Source organism: Drosophila elegans, unplaced genomic scaffold (genome assembly GCF_018152505.1).
Source record: "Drosophila elegans isolate 14027-0461.03 unplaced genomic scaffold, ASM1815250v1 contig_476, whole genome shotgun sequence".
NCBI classification, from domain to species: Eukaryota; Metazoa; Arthropoda; class Insecta; order Diptera; family Drosophilidae; genus Drosophila; species Drosophila elegans.
Window position 1 is genome coordinate 24,226,815 of NW_024545863.1, and position 21,851 is coordinate 24,248,665.

General features: G+C 39.1%; 1 protein-coding gene across 2 annotated transcripts; it reads left to right on the forward strand.

Annotated features, from left to right (window-relative positions):
- Window positions 1-4,807: 4,807 nt before the first annotated feature.
- LOC108136993 lies at window positions 4,808-18,796 on the forward strand. 2 transcript variants are annotated; one of them, XM_017258488.1, is made up of 7 exons: window positions 4,808-5,112; window positions 7,266-7,596; window positions 12,562-12,715; window positions 15,234-15,442; window positions 17,138-17,271; window positions 17,329-17,629; window positions 18,403-18,796. In XM_017258488.1, exons 2-7 carry the CDS (start codon window positions 7,548-7,550, stop codon window positions 18,564-18,566), a joined length of 1,011 nt encoding a protein of 336 aa, XP_017113977.1. In that variant the 5' UTR covers window positions 4,808-5,112; window positions 7,266-7,547; the 3' UTR covers window positions 18,567-18,796. The 2 variants fall into 2 exon arrangements, with proteins under 2 accessions (XP_017113977.1, XP_017113978.1); XM_017258489.2 differs by lacking the exon at window positions 4,808-5,112 and adding an exon at window positions 5,164-5,461.
- The last annotated feature ends 3,055 nt before the right edge of the window (window positions 18,797-21,851 follow it).

Sequence of the window (21,851 nt, forward strand, 5' to 3'; positions counted from 1 at the left end):
AATTAATTTTTTGTGCCGCCCAGCAAGTTCCTAGAGAAATGGGATGGCGTTGTGTTTGGTTGGGTGGGAAACAAAGGTCAGTCGATTCGGCGCGTCTAGAAAGTGTACCCGCAAATGCTGCACATAATTTAACAAAGTGAACTACACCGCAGAAGCAGCAGCAGCAGCAGAAACAACAACGACATCATGGGCAATAATAATGGCCCAGAACAAGGCAAAAGCAAGAACAACAGGCGAAACAACAGCAGGCAGCAACATTTCGACTTCATTTTGTTGTGGTTTTCTTTTGGCGCTCGCTGGCTCCCTCTGTCCCCCTTTTTCTGGCAATGTACATAAAACTTTTCGGGCCACTACAATTTTTAATGCACTCTCTGACATTGCGAGGGGGCGGAAAGGTCTGCGGGCGGGTTGGGTGTGGTGAAGTGAAGTGGTGGTGAGGGGAGCGGAGGGGAGGGAGGCCATTCGGGAGAACAAGCAAATGAAACTCAAGTGCATGTAGCGCTAGCCGGGCCAAGTGGTTCAGTAAAAAAATAAACAATAAAAATTGCGCTCGCCACCGAATTCCGGGCTACTCTTTCAATCAATTTGGTAACATTCAAGTTAAATTTTTTAAACTTAAAGTTTTAAATTTAGTTTGCTCACAGTTTTTTTAGTGAAGAATTCTTAGCAATTATCATATCACATAATGAGTTCTTTTTTAAACGGAGCTAAAAGGAAACACTAAGGTACGCATATTTTCACAAACATTTTGACTGCATATATTGTCTTCTAAAACTCAAATATATCTAATTAATAAGCAGAAAATTAACATATTTTTTCTATTTAAAATTTTGACCAAATCGGAAATTATCACACCACTTCTGACTCAGAAACGTCTTATTTTATTGCATTATATAAATAAATATTAAATAAAAGTTAATTATACCCAGTATGAGTGTATAAAAAAAACAAACCGACTTTGGAAAAAATCACAAAGCAAAGAAAAAAAAGCGAACAAAAACAGCAGAAACGAAATAAAACAGGCGCAAGAAATGCCAAAAAAAGGAAAAACAATAATAATACACCAGGGCCCGGGGGTGGAAGGCGAGGAAAACTCAGATTTTTAATAAACTTGCCGCGGCTCCTTCTCGCTTTTCGCATTTTGCTGCATACTTCTGGGCGCAGCGACAATAGTGGCATTATTGTTGCCACAGCGGCTGCTTATTTACGAGTATTTGCCTTGGAATGTGGCGAGCGTCTTGCCAAGTGCCCAAAAGGAACCCCCCTCATCTGTATAATGAGCCGCCGAGCACCAGACGACGGCAGTTCATGAAAAATCAAGAGCCAAGAACTTTTTAGCAACCCGCACCGCAGATCCGCCAACTTTGGCTCAATGTAAATTTCGCCTGATCATGTTTGGAGTTTTCATGCAGCGGAGGCGAAAGTGGGCAGTTCTTGGTCATGTTGGGACCACCTACACAACACGTCTGCTGCAACTCCATTAACCCGCTGGGAACCGAGATGACACCACATGCTTCTATAGCAGACCTGAACCTTAAGCATGCATGGCACGGCTCGAAAATAAGAAGAACCAGCGGCAAAAAAATTTGTTTAAGCTCAGATGGATATTCCTCTATAAATAATATATTAAAAAAAGAGTTTCAACAAACCCAAGTAACTTGCGATTTTTTAAACAATTTCCTTTCTCTGGACATATCCCTTTAACCTTACACATGTCTGTTATTTAAGTAACATCTTTTATAATATTATATTATTATTAAAAAAAGATATATACAAAAAAGCATTGTACAAAAAACAAATAATTTTTTTTTTTTTCATTTAAAATATTTTAAAGAAAATATTTTATGTTGATGTCATAAAATATTTTTTGTGTTATATGCAAGTAATCTCATTTGTGTATTTCAAATACCATTTAAAGCGGGCTTTCATAATTTTCTGACGCTCCAATTATGATCAAAATATATATTTTAAGAAAAATCCAATTTGCTCTATATATGCGTTTATTGGTTTCGCTTAGTATCATATGGCCATAAGCTTTGCTGCCTCAGCTTGCTTAACTTGGCTAAAACGTGATGGTTGGTGCTGGATAAAATGGGTTCTATTCGGCTGACACAAGGTGGGGAAATGCATTTTTAAAATACTCGCGCACATTTTGGCAAATAGCAACAAACGGCGCCAAGTTTAGCAGCTGCACTGCCTTCGGGTGCTGTAAAATGCAAAATCCAAATGCCCTGCTCCCTTTTTCCATCGCCATCGCCATCGCCTGTATGGCTTTTGGCATAACATTTTTAGGATATTTGTTGTAGTCCAAACACGTGACAAGTGTGCGAGTGTGTGCGAGTGCCATTAGTGCCTTGGTCATGCGCCTCGTATGGAAAACTCACGTGCCATCTACGGATATGCAGCTAGTGCCACAAAAAGCCAACATAAAAACTTTACCGCTAGAGTATCGCTGGCGACAACAACGACAAAATACGGGAATGGCCTTTGACCGAAGGGAAATCGCTGTGGTCATACATTTGTCATTGCCTTGGCATGCTTTTCGTTCCACAGTTTAATCAATTTGGCAAATATCCGAGGGTCTCCATAAACTATTGAAAAATAAAACAAATTTTAATGGCTAAAAAAATAAAAGCAGGTAAGTAGCTAAAATTCAATGGTCTTACAAATTATTTGTAACTTTATATTCATATACTATTTAAAATTAACGACAACAAGAAATTTCCAGCTCCCCGACTGAAACTATAATGAATCTCTCCACACATTTTTTCCCCGAGAGTCAAACCTATAATCGGATTGTGCCAAATTCCATATAGTTTACGAGCTCGCCTCGTGACCTATCACAAATCCCCGTAGAGGACAGGCGACGATAATGCCTGGAATTAAATAAATATGCTTGAAAATTTTCAGTTCAGTTTATGGCAATGTAAGTTGGCGGCAAAGTGTGCGAAATATATTCAATAAATACTTGAATATTAAATCAGCTTAATTCGGCCGGACGGCGAGAGGCGTGGCACTCCACCTACCACGCCCATTGAGCTCATTAAGCCCATAAGCTTTATTAATTTTTAACAAGCTACCAACGGCTGTGACGTCCATTTACAAAAATTAATTATTGCCAGCCGAACAGTCTGGAAAATGCATTTGAATTGATTTGAGTCGAATTTATTTTTAACACAATTTCATTTAACCATCAACTTGCAACCCATTAAGTGGAAATGGAGTGCATTATGGGGTGGTACGTAGCCCATTTATTTTCTGACAGCATAATGAGTGACAAATTTTGTTGCACTAAAAAAGGAGATCGTTCCTGTTTCTGTTTAAATAAGTGCAACTCTACTATGAAACTTATTTACAAGGCTCAGCTTTATGAGTCGACAAGTTTTTGGACACATTTTTGAAAACTCTAAGGATGGGACTATTTTGGATACATTATTCGTATACGATATACATAAAATCTCATGACATATTTAAAATTAAAAATTTAATTGTTCTGTTAGTTTATCTTAATTAATGTAATGAAAAGAATGAAAAACATTTGATTTTCCTTCAGTGTGTGCAACAGAGGCAGTGTGTTTTGTCAGGATGACAGGAAAACAACAAACCACAGCACAACATTAACATCAGCGAGGCTGACAGCTGCAGAGACTTCAGCTGCAGAATCGCGAACAGGATGAGATAACCCCGATTTGGCCTTGCCAAGAGCAGCAGCAGCTGCAACTCTGCGAGTGAATGATAACTGCAGCCATTTGCCATTTGTTCCCCTCAAAAGCCCCGCAACCAGCCCTTTTCAGGCACAACAAATGAAATCGATAAGAAACTAAGCGGCTTGCCGGCGAAATTCTATTTCTTTTTGAGCGTCGTTGCAACTGCAGCTGCGGCTTAAGCTGCAGGATGCATTGCGCCATGTCTGCCGGCCAAAAAGCGGCCAAGAACGACAAGGACTGGCAAGTGGCTAATAGGATTTGGCCGCCACATCGCCAGGATTGGGTGGCAAATGTAGTTTTCAATTGTATACTCCGGTGCACAAGGCCGCCGCGGGTTAATGCAGCACTAAGCAGTTACAGATTGGGCTTAAGGGACATTCTCGTTATTGGACTCAAAACCTCACCTAAATATAAAACCAAAATGTTGCTTAAAAACATTTATTCTTTTTTTTACACATTTTCTTTGAAACTCTCTGTTGAAAACAAAATATATACGGCGTACCTACTTCAGCATACAAAAAAACCCTTTTACTTAGTCAAACACATTTTTAAAACAGCATTTTGGACTGTCCGACACCATTAAAAACTTATAATTAGTTAACAAAACTAAAATTTGTTTACTCATTCTAACCAATTTAGATATACCAAGTTTTAAATTACTAAGCTAATAGTAAGAATTCGCTTAGCATTTCATCTATCGTCTGTAAAATAAAAGCATTATACGAGACTTAACATTTCATGTTACAACTTCCTGTTTCCAATGTTTAAAAGTCTCCACTCTGTTAGCCGAACATTAATGGACATTAACATTGGCTACAAGGCTACAAACTAACAGAGACAGCATCCCAAAAATTGAGAAACCAGCAGGAGCAAGAGAAAATCCAAGAGATATACCGCGCCCTAAGACATCGGCATCTTATTTCTCTTTCCGTACAGGACACTATTTCTCTTCAAATGAGCACTTCTCTGCGGGTTTCCCGAGCGAAAACGAAGCTGCATCGGCGGTGGTAAAGCGAAATTATTTCCATGGCATGAAAGAGTTGCTCAGAATCCGTGGCGGAATCCCGAATCCAGAATCCGCAGGCCGGTGTCAGTTTCACGGCAACTTTTGTCCTTAGCGGTACGAAGGGAAAACGCTGTCGATCGAAGCGGTGCATTTCAGCTGATGTTGTTAGTCGGCGGAAACCGGAACCCAAAACTGAAAACTAGCGTTCCTCAGCCCATTCATTTAAATAAAAGTTACAAAGTACACCTAAATTTGCACGCACATTCAGTGAAGTTATGGATTTATGCAAATAGAGCTATATGGCAAAATAGAAAATGCATCTGCAGTGACAGGCTGAAAAGCACATATATATTTCGGAAATCATGTGCAGATTTTAGACAGCCGGAGTGAAGGAGAGGGGTATGTATGCGGGAAAAAGAAGGCATGTGTGGTGTGCATGTGTGTCATTTAAGCTAGTCAATGAAATGTTTGTTAATTATGTATGTGTATACATTACATTGCCATTAAGTAATTAACTCAGCTTCAAGCAGAGCTGTTTAAGTCACTATCACTCTCCCACTCTCTCCGTGAGTGCCTGTGTGTGTGTGTGTGTGTGTGCTCCATTTAGGGTTATGCGGACGCGTATGTGTGAGTGAGTTCTTGACATTTTCTCCGTCGAAGGGAAACATGTTGCGAATACGCCATGGTAATGCACACCAAATTGAGGGCAAATTGATATGCCAAACAACTGCAACTGCCAATGGAAATGGTAATGAATATGAAGATGTACGAATCTACGAGTGTATTGCCATTAATTTGATATTTAAATTAGATTTGGTAGACAGACGAATTTCGATATCTGAGAGCCTCGGGAAGAAGTGCCATTACTTAGCAGCAAGTCAGCACAAAGCATTTCTCTAATTGCATAATCCAAGTCTCCTTTTGCAACAATCAAGTCAAATACTCGAGATTCAATGCAGTCATTTTGATTGTTGTGTCTCTAACATGTGAAAAGAATTTTTGTGCATTTGCCATAGTCCTTGATTTCCTCTGGATATCTGTCATGTGCATGTTTGACTAGCATTCTTGCCTTACGGAACTGTAAATCAAAATCCAGTCCAAATATTTTATTATTTTGCACAACAAGATCTTGTCAATCAGCAATAGCATAGAAATAATTCAATCAACAAACTCGTCTCAGGGATAGAACAATACTAATTCGCTTACTGATTCGACAATGAATTTGTTTGCTTACTCAGCCAAAAATTGTAGATAACGAATTACAGCTGAAATAAAACAAACGTTAAGCTTTGAATATTAATTTTGACTTCCTTTGTCTCAAAAAAAAAAAAGATATACTCTATTTTTTTACCAATTTACCATTTACCAATTCTCTTAAACAATTTGTTGTTTATGCTCCGACTGCTTTTTAGATCGAAAGCAGCCGAAAAAGCACACTAAAGAGTTGATTAACAGCTTGTTTTTTTAGGGGTTTTTTATATTATTATATAATGGATGGAAATAACATCAAATTCACAGACTTTACCTTACTCTTTTGTTCGCTCGCCTATAAATTAATTTATTACAAAAGTGGGCAGTGTTATTGATTCAAATTTAGCCATAATAATGAAATTTATAATACTTTGCAGTTTTTGCTTTCCTGTCTGGTCCAATCACAATTGTAATTTGTTCACTCAAATTCCTTGGCCGCCTGCAAATTTAACGAATTTTTTTAGCTGCGAGCAACCATCGCAGCATCCTGTCTGTCTGTTTTTTAAAAAATAAAGTGCCGCTCTGCAGGAAAAACTTTGCCACGGTAATTTTAATAAACGCGTCAATAAAACCAAAACAACGAGAACAGCATCAGCAACAATAAGAACAACATTAACAAGGGGGAAGCTCACAAAAAAAAAACCCACAATTTGATTAGAGCATTAAAAGACTTTGTGTCACAAAGCCCGAAGCCTCCAGCCGAGGTCAGGATGTCTGTTTCCAAGACTTTGAGATTTGCCTGGACCTCGGCCAGCTATGGTAATTTTTGGCTTCCGAGGCAGACAAAGTTGTCTGCTGTATTTTTGAGTATTTTTTTTTCGCTTTTCCCTCTGTTGGACCTCAGTGAAACTGTCAACGTTTAAATAACGCTGACAATGACAATAAACAAATGCAGGGGCCACACAGAATGAAAACAAAAAAAATATCCAAAAAAAATTTCATAAAAAACGCAAACTGAAACTTTACCAAAGTCAGAAAAGTGCGGGTGAGAGAAGAATTCCCAGATGCACTGAGCAAAATATGTGTTATATATATGTGTGTTTTGCTCAAAAAATATAAACTACTACAATAACTAATCAAAATGTATATTTCAGTATTATGTCTTTTTAACTTAAAAAATAGAAGCATTGAATTTTCTATTATTTCCAAACTATTTTAAAATTCTCTAAATTTCTCCCTGTGCACAGATGTTCGGCGATGAATGCTTTTTGTGCTTTGACGCCAAAAAAGTTTTCAAATTTAATAACCTTAAAACAAAATAATTCTTTTTGCTAACAAGGATTCTCCATTTATTTTTCTAGCTCATTGGCCCGCTGACCTGTCAATGGCATTTATCGATATCGAAACTATATCTATGTAGATGGACAACGATGTAATCATGAGAAGTGGCGCATAGAGTAGAAAAAGTTTTGCGCCCGAAAGTTTGGACTAATAGAAAATATGGCCGGCCATTGAGTTTGGCCAAAGAGAGCAAAGTTGCCGCTTTTCTGCCCGCCTCGTCCTCCGACGTCCAGCGATATTGTTCCATGTGGCCGGGGACCAGGATCGAAATCAGCTGGGGACTTTAAAGGCGACTGGCCACCATGGACCTTGGCCGTTGGCTGCTGCAGCTCGGCGTGCACATGCTGCTGGGTAAGTTAAAGTCCTGGCCACGGGACTCCTTGGCCACGACCGTAATAATGAAAATATTTAAAAGTTTTTATTTTATTGGATTTTGCTTTTAATCCTTTGGCAAGCCGCCGCAAACCTTTTTTACGACAAAGTCCACGATGTCGGCAACTTTGTGGCTCTCGCACACTTGCACACACACACACACACAGGAGCACAAGGCATAGCCATTTAGGCATTTCCGTTTCCGGTTGCCGCTTTTGTGCATTTGGCTACTCTGTGACCCGAACACGAAATTAGCATAGCAATAAATGTGTTTGTTTGGGTGTCGCAACCTTCCGACCCGTCCGATATTCTCTTCTGACCCGACCTCGACCGCATTAATTTATGTTAATTTTATGCCACCGAAATTGTTTTAAATACACTTTTAATTATAGCCCAATGAAAGGCAAAATTAACCGAGACTGCCAGAACTTGGCATCGAAATAAAAATAATAATTTCAATTACCTTAAATGCGTCTGTTAGAGATAAGCAGTATTATTCTTCACTGCGGTGAGGTTTCTTTGTTGCTCGGGCTACATGTCGGATAGTGCTTACGGTAAAAATGGAAACATCGTTTTCAAGAACCCAAGGAAAGCTTTGTCATCGTTTTTCTGGCATCTCTTCAAAATAGAATGTTTAATATTCAACCGAAATATACATAAAAAACCAAACTGATTTAAATCAATTTCAGGAAATACTTTATATACGTTAGGCAATATTAATTTTATGTTTAAAAAATGTGTAGTAACTTCCAACCGTTCCAATTAAGTTGCGAAGCGATTTTTCTGTGCTCGTTAAAATTAAATTCCAGTTGAATATCCCTATTATTCTATTTATCCGTTTAATGAACGATTTTTAGATATTCAAATGTGCAATAGCAAATCATATTCATTACCAAAAAAGAATGCCAACAAAATGTCAAACGATGTGCAGAGTATCCTTTTTAACGAGTTCATCCATTGTTTGAGGAACCTCAAATGGCAAGGACAAGGACATAGACACAGACATTGACAAATGTCACGACACTCGACTGCGATGGCAGGGCATTTGCATAAACCAAACATAAATGCGACAATTTCAACCCGGAGTACGCCTTAAAGGATTTATCCCACTGAGTAAAAACTGTGGCAAGGAAGTCTCTTGCTCGCTATATTTTATTTGCACTTTTCTAAAATTTATAGACACTCCTAAAATTCACAGCAAACAGCTACGAAAATAAATATTTGGCTACAACAGGGCGCTCGATGAGGAGTCGAGTGTAGAGTAGCGTCTCCGGCCCCAAGTGCCATAAAGTTTATTTAAACAAATTGCCGATTTTATAAGTGTCTTCAATTTTAGTAAGTGTGCGTTTCCCATTCGCCTCCGAAGGCTGAGTAAACGATGCGATGTCTCTGCCATGTTTGCATACAAAAATTACACTTCTCCGCCCCGAGAAATTGCATGTGTGTGGGTGACTCTCATGCCATGTGGCCAAGAGTCTGACAAAGCCGCTTGCCATATCTAAACTTCAAGTTGCAGCCGAAGCTGGAGTCTCTCAAATCAAGTTTAAACTTTCACGCGTTTGCAGCTGCATACCAAATGGGATTTGGACAAAAACAGGGAAACAGAAGCCAAAAACAACAGAGCAACGCATCAGCTGGGGAATCTCGACCATGCTTTTTGGCCAAGCTTTTTTCTGGCCAACTTGGCCCGCTCGTGTTGCTCGTTTAGCTGCTCGACGTTCCTCTTGTTTTTTTTTTTGTATTTTTTATTGAAGCCCCTGCGCTTTGCTGAGATTAGCATCTTTATTTGTGTTTGACTGCCGCAGCAGCACAGCCCAGAGCCAAACTAAAACAATCTCCCACCTCGAACCAAACTGGCGCCCAGAACCCAATGTCCCACTTGTCGTTGTTGGCTCCGCATTTGTATGCAAATTATAGAAGCCTGGCCCCTCGATTTCCGGCTCCTTGGGCTGCTTACTTTTCCCTTGCTTTACTGCAGATTTGTCTGTTCGAGCGTTTATCGTTCGTTTGGCGGCAAATGCTTAAAGCGGATTTGATCTCAGGCGGGTAAGTATAGGGAAAATACATTTCGTATTTTCCTAACTATTCGGATCCTGCAGACCCTATTAAAGCGGCCTCAAAGCCTTGGGAGCAGAAAAGCTTATTGAACTGCTTTTGGCCCTTGACTTTCATTGGAGCCGACCGGGAATACGTCTTATTTGTTTGCGGAGATGCGTGGGCCACCGGCGAACAGCTGCGCCAGACAAGCACTGCACTAAGGAAAATCATGCACAAACAGATTTCAATTTTGTACATAAATATGAGCTCCGCTCCTTAAAGAGACTTTAATGCAATTAAATTGACATCAAATTTAAATTCAAAGAAGGAGTTGGTTTCATGAAACATTAGATAAAGATACGACTACATTGCTTATAATGTTGCATACCGTTTGACAAATATTTTTTTGACTTTTTAAAAGTTTATTTAAAATATTAAGTTTAATAACTTTATACCGTATTTAAATTACATTTTCTGGTACATTCAACTAAGAGGTGTATGTTTACACTGATAGCTTTAGCATAGATCATAAATGAAATCTATCAAATATTAGATGAGAATTGTAGTCTACATTTTAAATTTCCCTTGATTCGAGTTTTAATTCAACTGAATACAAATCTTAAGCGATTGTTTCTGACTCTTTGCATCATTTTCTCAGAGTGGTTTATAGAAACAACAGAAAATTAATGTAGTGGCTGTTCCTTCGACTCGGTTTCGCCTTCAGTCTGAGTCTGAGCCACTGGTTCTTCTCCTGGTTTTGGTTGTTAGGCAGCAAAGTTCACTCAAGTGCGTTGATTGCCGTGTAAAAAAGTTTCGTTTGTCTGTATTTGATGTACTTATTTTTATTATTTACATATACAAGCAGGCAGCCTCGGCGCTCACACACAGATACGGACACAGACTCAGACACACACGCAACCGCAAACAACAGTTGTGTCCTGTCTTTTAGTCGCGCAGGTGAAGTTTTCCATTTACTTTTCCTCTACGGCTGTCATTAAGCTGCGGTTGCCGCTGCCATTTGCAAATGTGTTTGCCATTGTCGTCCTTGTTGCTGGTTTTGCTGCTGTTGCTCCTGTTGTTGTTCGTCGGCTGCTTTGACATGCTTCAAAGGACTCATGTCAGACTGAACTCAGAATCAGAGTCAGAATGCGAATCCGAATCAGAATCGGAATCAGAATCAGGCAGGCACTTTTGTCTGTTTGTCTATTGAAAGTTTAAACAAGTTTGTCAGGCCTGGTTTCCCATTTTCCAGCTGCTGCATTCAACTCAAAGAGTTTTTCCTCGCCGAAAATAAATACTCTGCTCGTGGTGCCTTTGGCAATCGCAACTTTTGACATCCTTGCAAGTTATTTCAACTGTAAACTGCGACAAATTAAATTCACGAGTGTTGCAATTGCAACTGTTGCTGCTGCTGATGTTGATGTAGCTTGTGCTTGTAGTGTTGCTGTTGCTGATGGTTCTTTTGCCGTTGCCGTTACCATTGCTGTTGCTGCTGCTGTTACCTAATGCGATTTGAGAAAATTATGCACAAGTTGTTGGCTTCCACTTGGCGACATCTCGCGGATTTCTTGCTTATCATGCGGCAGTCTGCTCCAGTTGCAGTTGCAGCTTCAACTGCTGCTACTGACTTGGCCAAGATTATGGAAATTTTACTCAGCAGCAACTTCGGCATTTAGCGCAATATAGGGAGCTGGAAAACACCGCGGCAACAGCGGCAGCAACAAAAACCCATTGCAGCTAATGATATTAACCATTTTTTCCAGCATTTTCCCTTTTTTCGCCTTTTACTCTCGCTCTGTCTGTTTGCACTTAAAAGCGTTCTGCAAATTGTAAAAACCAGGGCGCGGTTTATTGCTGTTATTGCTATTGTTGTTGTTGGTGGCAGCGTTTAGTGTGTTTTTGTTGCTGGAAAACTCTGTCTGAGTTTTAGTGCTCAGCATTTCTACAAGTTCATTCAATTAGGAGTTGTGCGTCGGTTGGTCTTGTTCGCATTCTCCTCCCCCTTTTGCCAAGCTTTAATTTGTGCCGTTTTCACTTTACTTTTGATAAGCTTAAAATGCAGAGCAGCGATTAAGAGTGTTTTTCAATTTACAACAATGAATCAAGTTGAGAATAAGCGGGAAAAACGTGAATTATTATCTGTAGAAATATAGTAAACTGAAAAAAATGAATATGTTTTAAATAACATATATTATTTTTTTTTGTTAAAAAAGTCAAAAACCTTTAAGATCTGAGAAGTTATACTATTTTGATAAAATAATCCTTCCTTAAGTTAATTTTATGTATTTTGGATTTTCACTTTTATATTATTTATGGATATGATAATTTGTTCTGTAATGTAAGGAATTAATCTGCAGAAATTCCTTTTTAATAAAAAAAAATTGAAAAATCATAAGCTTCGTTAAAAATAAATGATATACTTTACGGAATAACTTTAAATAACGCATGCCTGTAAACAGCAAAAAAATATATAATTTATGTATTAATTTTATTTACTTATCTAATAAAACAAACAGACTAAACATTTTTTTAACCAAATCGAGAAAGAATATTGATCTTCCCAATAAGTTTTCTATATACTCGCCACTCCTTTATCATTTATAAAATCAGTATGAACCCTCTTCGTTCCAAAAAAGAATAAAATTATAATTTGTTATTACCGCACAATCTCTGACAGGGAGTCGAGATTCTGTGGAACTGGTTTAATGCCTCAATTTAAAGCAGACGAATGCAAAACATTTTCATTTCGTTGCCAGCTTTTCGTATTTATTCTTTTTTATTCACCATTTTTATGGCATTTCTCATCATTTTATCTGACGTTTTTCATCTCGCTGCATGGGACTAACATTCTCCCCTCTGTTCTGCTCTTTTCCTCCCCGGAAAATCCAAACATTTCCACCCTGCCAGTTGTGCGGCGCATTCAGTGTCTACGTGTGACTGACATCAATGTGCCACAAATTGTTGATTTTCGTGATAACGTGACATTATCCTGCAGCTACGACATAAGTGGTCACACGTTAAATTCGGTTAAGTGGTACAAAAACGGAAAGGAGTTTTTTAGGTAAGTATGGATATGGCGCATCAAATGACTATTTTTGGGTAAGCCTTAAAATGATGCGTCCAATGAAGTTCAATAAGAAAAGTTAGCCAAAATCAATAAAATAAAATTTAATTAACATTTGATTCCGAGAAGGAAATTACGAAACAATTAGATACCAATCCAGTTTAGTATGTCAAACAAGCACTATACAACGATGTCATTAGTCAAATATTATGCTATACTTTTATAGCTGAACCTGATAATTTTGAGGCCAGCTTTCCCTGCCCATAATTTATGATACTTATTTCAACACGCATCTGTCAGATGCACTGGAATCTGGGTCATGGTCCCCGTGACCTCTGACCCCCGATTGCTTATCCCTGCAAGCGAAACACACGCACCCATAAATAAGTTCATTGTCGGCCCGGCCGACTTTCTTGTTCAATTAATTATTAAATAAATTAATTTGGGTTGGCAAATTAATTTAAATGTTTGGCGAAACAGAACTCTAGGACCCATTGAACGTTCTCTCAAACAAGTTGCCCGTTAAGCGGCCTTTAGTATTTATGCACACATCGTTTGCAGCGGTCCAAAGAACAAACAACAAATTAATTGCCCAAAAGAGCACATAAAGTAGTTTGGCTTGCGAGGCCAAATATGATGATTAAAAGGCCATTTGACCCTAAGTTGGCCACAACAAGTTGCGAGATGACACTTTATTATCGTCGGCTCCTTCGACAAGGATGTGAAAATTAAAATTCCGCAGTGCCCTAAGACCGTTTTGCTTAATTAAAAATGAGTAGAGCACATAGACAACAGCGGGCATAACATATATGAACTCCCGCGCACAGAGAAAATCAGCGAATAAAGCTGGCAGAAGTGAAGAAAGGGAACGAGTCAGTTAGCGAGTCCCATGGGGCAAACGAAAGTTTTAATTAGACAGCAGCACGTAAAAGTCAACTGGAGGCAAATTGCAATTCCACTTGCACTTGCCAACCGAATGCAAATTAAGGCAAACACTAGTGCAACGAAAAGAGCGCCAGAAGTTCACAAATAACTTGCAACATTTTTCTTTTCTTTGCATTTTAGGGCAACTAATTGCCAACGGCTTACAGTTCAAGGATTTTTTAGCAGCTAAAAAAACTTTTATTATTCAATATTTGTAATAAAATCTAAAACCTCTTCTTTGACAAGGCATCATGAATGTTTTGACATTGGCACTAATTGGCCAAAGTTGGCCAAATTTTCACTGTAAAAATAAAAATGTAATTTACTAAAGCCAATTTACTGTTTGCCTTTAACACCCGAACGCAAACGAATCTCTTTTTTCTTTAGTAAAATTAATTTTATGTGCATTTTAGTTTGCCTTTTTATGGTGTGTGGGACCAAACAAAAACCCAAAGAGAGAAACTCAAGCATTATTCAGCCGCTGCCCAAACAAATCCCCTTGTAACGAGCATAGGACGGCGGCGGTTGCCGTTTATATTGCTTATCAAATTTGTTGATTTGCTACCGCAGTTACCGCCTAAGCCGCAAATAATGCGAAATCGGTCCCCAGACCCCGCAGCCCCGTAGCCCCGCCCCCTATCCCTGGTCTCCTCATTTTTCTATCATGGCTATTAACAAGTAGCGCTCGAAGCGACTTATCAACACTACAGCAGCTCACAAAAGTAGGCTACGATTTTTTTGCCTTCGCCTGGATTTTATTTATGTGGCTTTTTGTAGTAGGAGAAACCACTTGGCCTCTGTGGGTATGTGTGTGTGTGGGTGCGTTGGACAAGTTTTCCACTTGAACACTTTTTGTTGTGGATTCCGCTTTTTACATGTTTTGAGGCATTTGTGGGATTAATGAGCATCAATCCACAATACAAAACAAATTAAAGGGCTGCCCTCAGCTCTTAGTTCCTGGCCATTTTTCCCCCTTTTTTCACCGATCCATGCGCCCACTCTTCCCGGTTTTCCCGACGTCGAACCCACATTGGCAATCAGTTAAGGTTGAGTGCATGTAAGCCACTTGTCTGCGAGTGGCGAAAAAGAGAAACGATTTCTCCATTTCCTGGCCGGTTTGCGTTGATGGCTTTGAAAGCTTTTAACCCAAGCCTACGACACACATCTGCAGATTATCAGTTGGCTTTCGAAAGGAAGGGAGCGGTGGTTCTTTGCAATTTGCGGCCACTTTGCCAGCTCGCCGCAACTGCCACTATATAAAGTGCTGTCAGCTTGGCTATTTTTAACTGATATACGGTTATTTTTTAACTTTAATGACATTTTTAAGTTTGATTCGGATATTAAATAAAAAATAGGACTTCAGCGTAATTTACAAACAGAATGATTTTCATAGATTAAAGTATTAATAGGGAAATAAAATGATGTTGTGCAAAAATTCACATTAACTATTTTGTTAAAACAAACAAATAATAATAAATAATCTATATTACATTTCGAGATCCAGGACTTTAACTTCATTATTTAATTACCCGCCTATTTTGGACACCACTGCAGCCATATAAAAGGTGCATTAATCACGCAATCTTCGCAGATACTCGCCCCTCACCCCGCCCACCTACATCCCGTTCGCGGTGGAGGGCGTGCAGCTGATCGATGACGGCAACGAGTGCAACGAATCCTCCTGTCGCGTGGAGCTCAATTTATTGGGCGTCAAGTCGTCGGGCGTCTACAGGTGCGAAGTGTCCGGCGATGCTCCCCACTTTCAGCTAACTGCACGGGATGCCAACATGACCGTCGAAGGTGAGTCGGGATAGCCAGGGTCGAAAGTGGGCGTGGAGCTTGAGTAATGAAATGCAATTGCAATTGTTAGTCTTAAATTAACGGATGTGGGCCAGTGGGTAGGGCCAGTGCCACACCATCACCAACACCAAGCACGTGGGGGCTAACTATCTGTGGGGGCGTGATGCAAAGGCAGAAAAACATTAAGAGCACTGGAAAAAAAATCAAACATTGTAGTTTAAATGGTCTAGAATCAACATAAAATTCACGCTCGTCGATTGTTTTTTTTTTATTTAGGATTTTAATTCTTGATTTTTAAACATCATATACCCAAATACCTCTTACATAATTTATAAGAGTTTTCCGCTTTAGCTATATTCTATTTGAATTTACTATAAAACACAATTTATTTAAAGATTACCAATACAAATTATTATAATTTATCAATGTAGAGGAATAAATTAATATTTAAAATTATTGAAAATGGTATTGTCAAATTACCATATTAAAAATGTGTCCCGGTGCACTTCGCCGTTCGCGTATTCCCACTGTGTTCCCTTTGCTGCTGCACAGCATAAACAGAGTAAAATGTGTAATTTCCGTGATATTTTAATAGTAAACAACGGGGAAAGAAAACTGCAAGAAACACGGCGGGCCGTTTGCATATATGACGAGCTGGCAAAGTGGCTGCTTCTGCAGTGGGGCAGTGGGTGGTTGGGTGGGGGGTTGTCAGCGGGAGTGGGTGGATGCTGGTGTTGCACACGCACAGGATAAGCTGAGAGGCAGCAGAAAGCGAGGCAGCCAGCCATTCAGGATGTGCTTGCGAGAGGAACAGCGCGCGTTCATAAAATGTAACCAGGAGATGCATGTGATTCGCATCCGCGCACACACACATACACAGAGCACCCTTCCTGCTCCTCCTTACAGCTATGTGTGTGTTTTCGCTTCTGTGATTTACGGCAGCACTTTATGCTTAAAAAGGATATCGCTAAAATGAAAAGCTCCGCCACAGCCAGTGCCTCCGCTTTTCCTCCTCCTCTTTTTCCCTCGCAGCATGTGCGTTTCGCCTTCCTCCTATTTTCGCTTTTACTTTTGCCCCACAGGATGTTTCTCTGCATGTGTTTTATGATCATCTATTTTTCCGCTGATATAAAACAAATATCTTGTAGATGCGGGGCAGTCATGCCTCGGGCTCTGCTGCTTTTCCCCGGCGCTACTGTTGCTAAAATATTTTTAAAAATTTATCAAAAGCAAATAGAGAAGTTGGGTAAAACAAACAACAACAGAAAAGCAGAAAAAAGGACCAAACGCAAAAGAAAAACCGGAGCAAATAAGGTGCACCATTTGCATGTGTAATGTGCGTTTAAAATTAGCTAAGGACGTAACTGAGAGCTGGAATGCACTCAGCCAGGGAAAAAGTCATCTGTCTCGCGCTCACGCATATGTGAGTGGGCTCCTTTAACTCCAAGAATACTGCAGTCACTTGCCCTAGCAACTTTACTCAACATTGTTCCGGCTAGTTAGGCATGTTTGCTTTTTAATTCATGCTTGAATACCCATTTTCTTTAATAAAAAAAACTACAAATAGAAGATACATTCAAGATTTTATATTGTATTATGGTAACTTCTGATAGCAAATAAAGAAAACTTCGAAGATAATGACGATGAGATATGATTTTTGTAGTATTTGAACTAATAAAATTGTATTTTTTTTAGCACTACCCCAGAACAATCCACTAATAAGCAGTTTTCACTCGACATACCGCTTCGATGACTTCGTGCAGGTCAACTGCAGCACAGACTTTTCCAGCCTGTTCACTAGGATCACTTGGTATGTCAACGGGATACAGGTAAGGAAAACTCACCACAGTCGCTCTGTTAATGACTTAACACGCCTTATTTTGTAGGTATCCCTCGTGGATCTTCTGCCCAGCATTGAGACCACGATCGTGGCCCATGGATACAGCATGCGTCGCATTATTTCTCAGCTTAATTTCTACGCCAACGAACCGCGCTTCCATCAGTTGCAATTGCAAAAGCTGATCCAGCAAAAGAGGACAATCTCACCGGCCCGACTTGGCCTTGAACTGCGTTGTGTGGCAGAGGTCGATCGGTTTCCTCATCTTCAGCGCGAGGGAAGCATGTTCGCCCAGCTCTTCCGGGACGAAATCGACCAGAAGAACCAGAAGCTGATCAACTCAAGATCCGGTAAGTTTCTGCAAATTCTGCAAATTTGATTAATCTAGATGAATTAAATAAAACTTTTAGCATGCAAATAAAATAGATATAAGAATCATTACTCTAAGTATCAAAAAATATAAGAACATAAAATAAATCCACCACAAGGAAAAAAAAATTGCTAAGTTTAGGAAATTTTTATTAATTTTAAGACAAATTACCTTTTTAAAATACCTAGGTCGATGAAGCCGGCTAATGTAGTGTCCAAGGTAATTCTTTTTAAATAAAAGTACCATATATGGTAGGTTTGTCGCTTAGCCATCCAAATTAAGAATTTTTCTTTCTGAGTATTGTTATCGAAAAACTATTTAAATATTTCTTAGCTCAAAGTCTTATCAAAACCTTATTACATTAACTTTTTCTTTCTATATTTTTTTTTAAACAAAATATTTTTACCAAAATAAACTAACAAATAAATTATCGAAAATAAAAAACGGTAAACTTAAAATACTCTTAAATTTGCTTATGCTAAGAATGCTAATTTTTTTTTTAATTCCAATTTGAAATGACCTGAAAATGTTTCGTGTATTTTTAGTGTTTATTCAGTCTTTTCCACCATTGATTTTAATGCACTTGACCGCAATGTCAGCGGCCGCTAATTAAAAATAAATACGTTTCCACACGGACTGACAGTCCGGTCGCGGTCTCGTATTTGGACAATTTTTAACGCAAATTAATAAAAGTGTAACCCACTACCCCACACCTTTTCATCTCTCTCCCGCTCTCTCTATCTCTTTTTTCAGTTGCCACTCGGAGTGCACAAGTGCAACATCTGCTGCTGGTGGCAATCGCGATGACGATGACCGCAGCGCGACTCTTCACACCGCTGACATTTCAATATGGCGCACGGAAGTCGGCGCGCTACAAAATGGCGGCGACGCCATTGACGCCTTGTTTCCGGTTTTGATTGCCTTTTTTTTTGCTTTTGTTTGTTAACCATTTTTGTAGCTCTAAGCAACTGAAATGCACGTGAGAATTTACAAACTAAATCAATGTAATATTTATGTATTATTGTAATAAATGTCACAGAATAAAGTCGAGGAGAATTTAACTTAGGACTAGGCAAGCGAATCCTGTAAATAGCCTTTAAGTGTGCAATCGAATTATAAGAACACAATGAAATCTTCGTCAATAAAAAAGCAAACAAACAAATTTATTATTTTCGCGTTTTGTCCTTGTTTTCAGCCACGCCCCCAACTCTTTCACGCCCTCATATAACCGCAAAAGTGCCGTTAAATATGCTGTAGGGCCCCCTTTTTTTGGTTCGCATTGCGCTTTATTGTTTCACTTATTTTTTTGTTGGTCTTTGTGCTGCCTTTTGAGGCAAATGCCTCGCATGCCTTTGGGCATATCAGCTATCTGCGCCACGCCCACAGAGGCATTCATCGCCGCGCCCCCCATCGAATCGTCAGTCTCGTTTTCATTGCGCTTTTGAATCGAATTCGATGAATTCGATTGCAATCGTTCTTTGCATACGCAAGTTTGTGGCATTGGAGGGGCCAGCCCACAGCACCAGCAACACCATTCACCTCCACTTGCCGACATTGGGCAACAAAGTTAAGCCCCTAGCATTTCGAAAAGTGCTTATACTTAGGTTCTAGCTTCATAAGTCTACTTTACATATATTAAAAGTGTTCTTGTTCCATTTGCTTGTTGAAAATTTTAGTTATTTAGCAACCATTAAAGTCTGTTTTATTTCCAAGATGTCTTATAGAAGCACACCATTCATTAGGTTTTAATTTTATTTTTTATAATACATAAAAAAGTCTTTCAATCAGGCAGAATCTCTACAAAAATCACAGTATTGCTAATTTGTCTGATAGTATTTACTTTAGAGCCATTTTCACTTAAAGGGGTACTCCAATCTATTTATTTAGCTGCCAAACATAGAACAAGGCAGCTGGCTCATACAAAAATGAATTACCTAACGAATTTGTATCATTTTGTGTTTATTTTCCAAGCATTTTTAAAAGCTTTTCACCTTTGATAAGAAGATGAGGATTTCTGAAGACGTGTGTCAGCTGAAATAAAAAAAACTTAATTCAGTTTCCTTAAAAAAACCAAGGTAATCTTATTTAATTTTAAAGTTATGTAAATATAAAGAAAATGGCTTATATTTGGGTTGGGTAATTTATTGGTATTTTATTGTTATATTTTTGTTTCGGATACTATTTGACTAAATAAATTTAAAAAAGTTTGGTTCCTAATTGACTAAATATTCTGTCTTGTTTTTTATTCTTTTAGGAATGTTTACTCTAATTTACAAATTACCAGAAATCTAAAATATTTAACCAAAATATATATTTTTAACGTCCACAAAATCAGAGGGTATTGTATGTATTTAAAACGTACCAGTGGACAGGGCTTTCCCGACTCCATCATGTAAAAATGAGGGATCAGAGTTGCGGGCCAGGAACATCAACACCAACGAGGAGCGTAAAAAGACTTTTAAACGATAATTTATTTGTATTTAGCATCCTGCAACTGAGCTCTGAGACGGAACCACTGCACTCGTGCACAGAAAGAAATCTAGAAAGTGCGCAAAAATATGAATTGTAGAAATACAGGCTTTCAGACACGCAAAACGAATTTTTTCTCTTTGATTTAAAAATAGCACATCTTTAATTTTATAATCTTATATAACAATAAGATTGATATTTTTTAAAACATTTTCGAATTTTTAAAATTGACAACACTTAATTTGTAAAATATGTGTGAGTATACATTAAGTAATAAGTTAATCAAAATGTATTCTTGAAGTTACATTTAGTTTTCAATATTGAGTCAAAAATATTTTAATATTTATTCAAAGGCAATTTGAATTGATAGGTATTTACTTCTACAACTTTCTTTGGAAGAGATATATCTGGTTTTATTTAATTTGTTTATATATTCTATAAAATTATGAAAACGATCAATCATGTTTTTCCGTGTATGAAGGCTGAAGGAGGATGAAAGGATCCAGTTTATCTCAGGGGGCAATAAAGTGCCGGCAGCAGCAGCAGGAGCTAGGTCCTGGCAATGGCTCTGGCAAATATTTAAAGGCGCCAAGACGGGGCAGTCAGCAGAGGCGATTGGCAACAGGAAAAAAAGGGGGGAATAAAAGCCAGGAAAATAAGGCGTAGTATACCCCACTCCATAGGGTCAGTTGAAACTCACAGAACATGTGGACATCTTGTCTTTAAAGGGTAGCAAATTGAATGAATTTCGCCAGAATGCTTAAATAACAACAAATGCCAATTACAATTGCTTTAATGGGCGAATGTAATGGCGGGTGAAGGGGATGGGGAGGGGGAGGAAGGGAATGCAGGATTGAGGGAAATGGTCACAGAATGCACTTGCAGCTCCAGAAAACCACAAGGATTAAGTAATTTCTGCCAGACATGCAGCAGCCGCAATCGCCAAATGAACACAAAAACTTTGGCCCAGCGAAAGGGACGGACTGAGGGTGTGCGAAAGAGACAGAGGGCGAAACGGGAGAAATATATATAGAGGGGAATGGCAAGGACTCTGGCACTCTAATGCACTCGTGTGTGCAATAAATTGGCATATCCTTGCCAGCCCACACACACACAGACAAACAGTTCCAGGAAGATACACTCACAGACACAATGAGTTTTGCGTGTGCAGAGGCTGCTGTATTATGCACAGGATGCGCATAAGAATGAAAATCCTTTTGCACTTAATGGCAACACGGAAAAAGGCAACCGAAGGCAGAGGAGCTGCCGCTTCTGCTGCCGCTGCCTCCTTTTCGGGTAATATTATTTTGTGCAAAATTTCTTATTTCACCGTGGAAACTCATAAAATCCTCCGACGGCACTCCTTTGTGGACTCGATGGGCAGCCAACAAACGGCGAGCGTCCAGCGAACTGCATCTCCTGCTGCTTAACCACTTTGAAGGCCATTAATTTGCAATGACCGTGACGGTGGGGGGGCTGGGGTTGGGCTCGGAAAACCCCCGAGGGTGGGAAAAACTGGAAAAGGGGTAGCCAGCGAAGCATACTGGCACATCCTGGCTGGCTTCTTGTCTAGCTTGCTCCATTTTACGAGCGTTTCAGCGTCGCTCAACTTTGCACATTTATTGTTTTTAATGCAACTGTGGGCAAAGGGTCTATATGTACATGGAAGGCGGGAAAGCCCGCAGAAAGGGCACGGGACCAAATGAAAATTAAGCGTCTTTAGGAAAATCGAA

Coding starts and splice junctions, on each gene's coding strand:
- LOC108136993 (XM_017258488.1), top strand. CDS start 7,548: ATGGACCTTGGCCGTTGGCTGCTGCAGCTCGGCGTGCACATGCTGCTG. Junction 7,597..12,561: donor CGGCGTGCACATGCTGCTGG/GTAAGTTAAAGT, acceptor CCACCCTGCCAG/TTGTGCGGCGCATTCAGTGT. Junction 17,630..18,402: donor GCTGATCAACTCAAGATCCG/GTAAGTTTCTGC, acceptor CTCTTTTTTCAG/TTGCCACTCGGAGTGCACAA.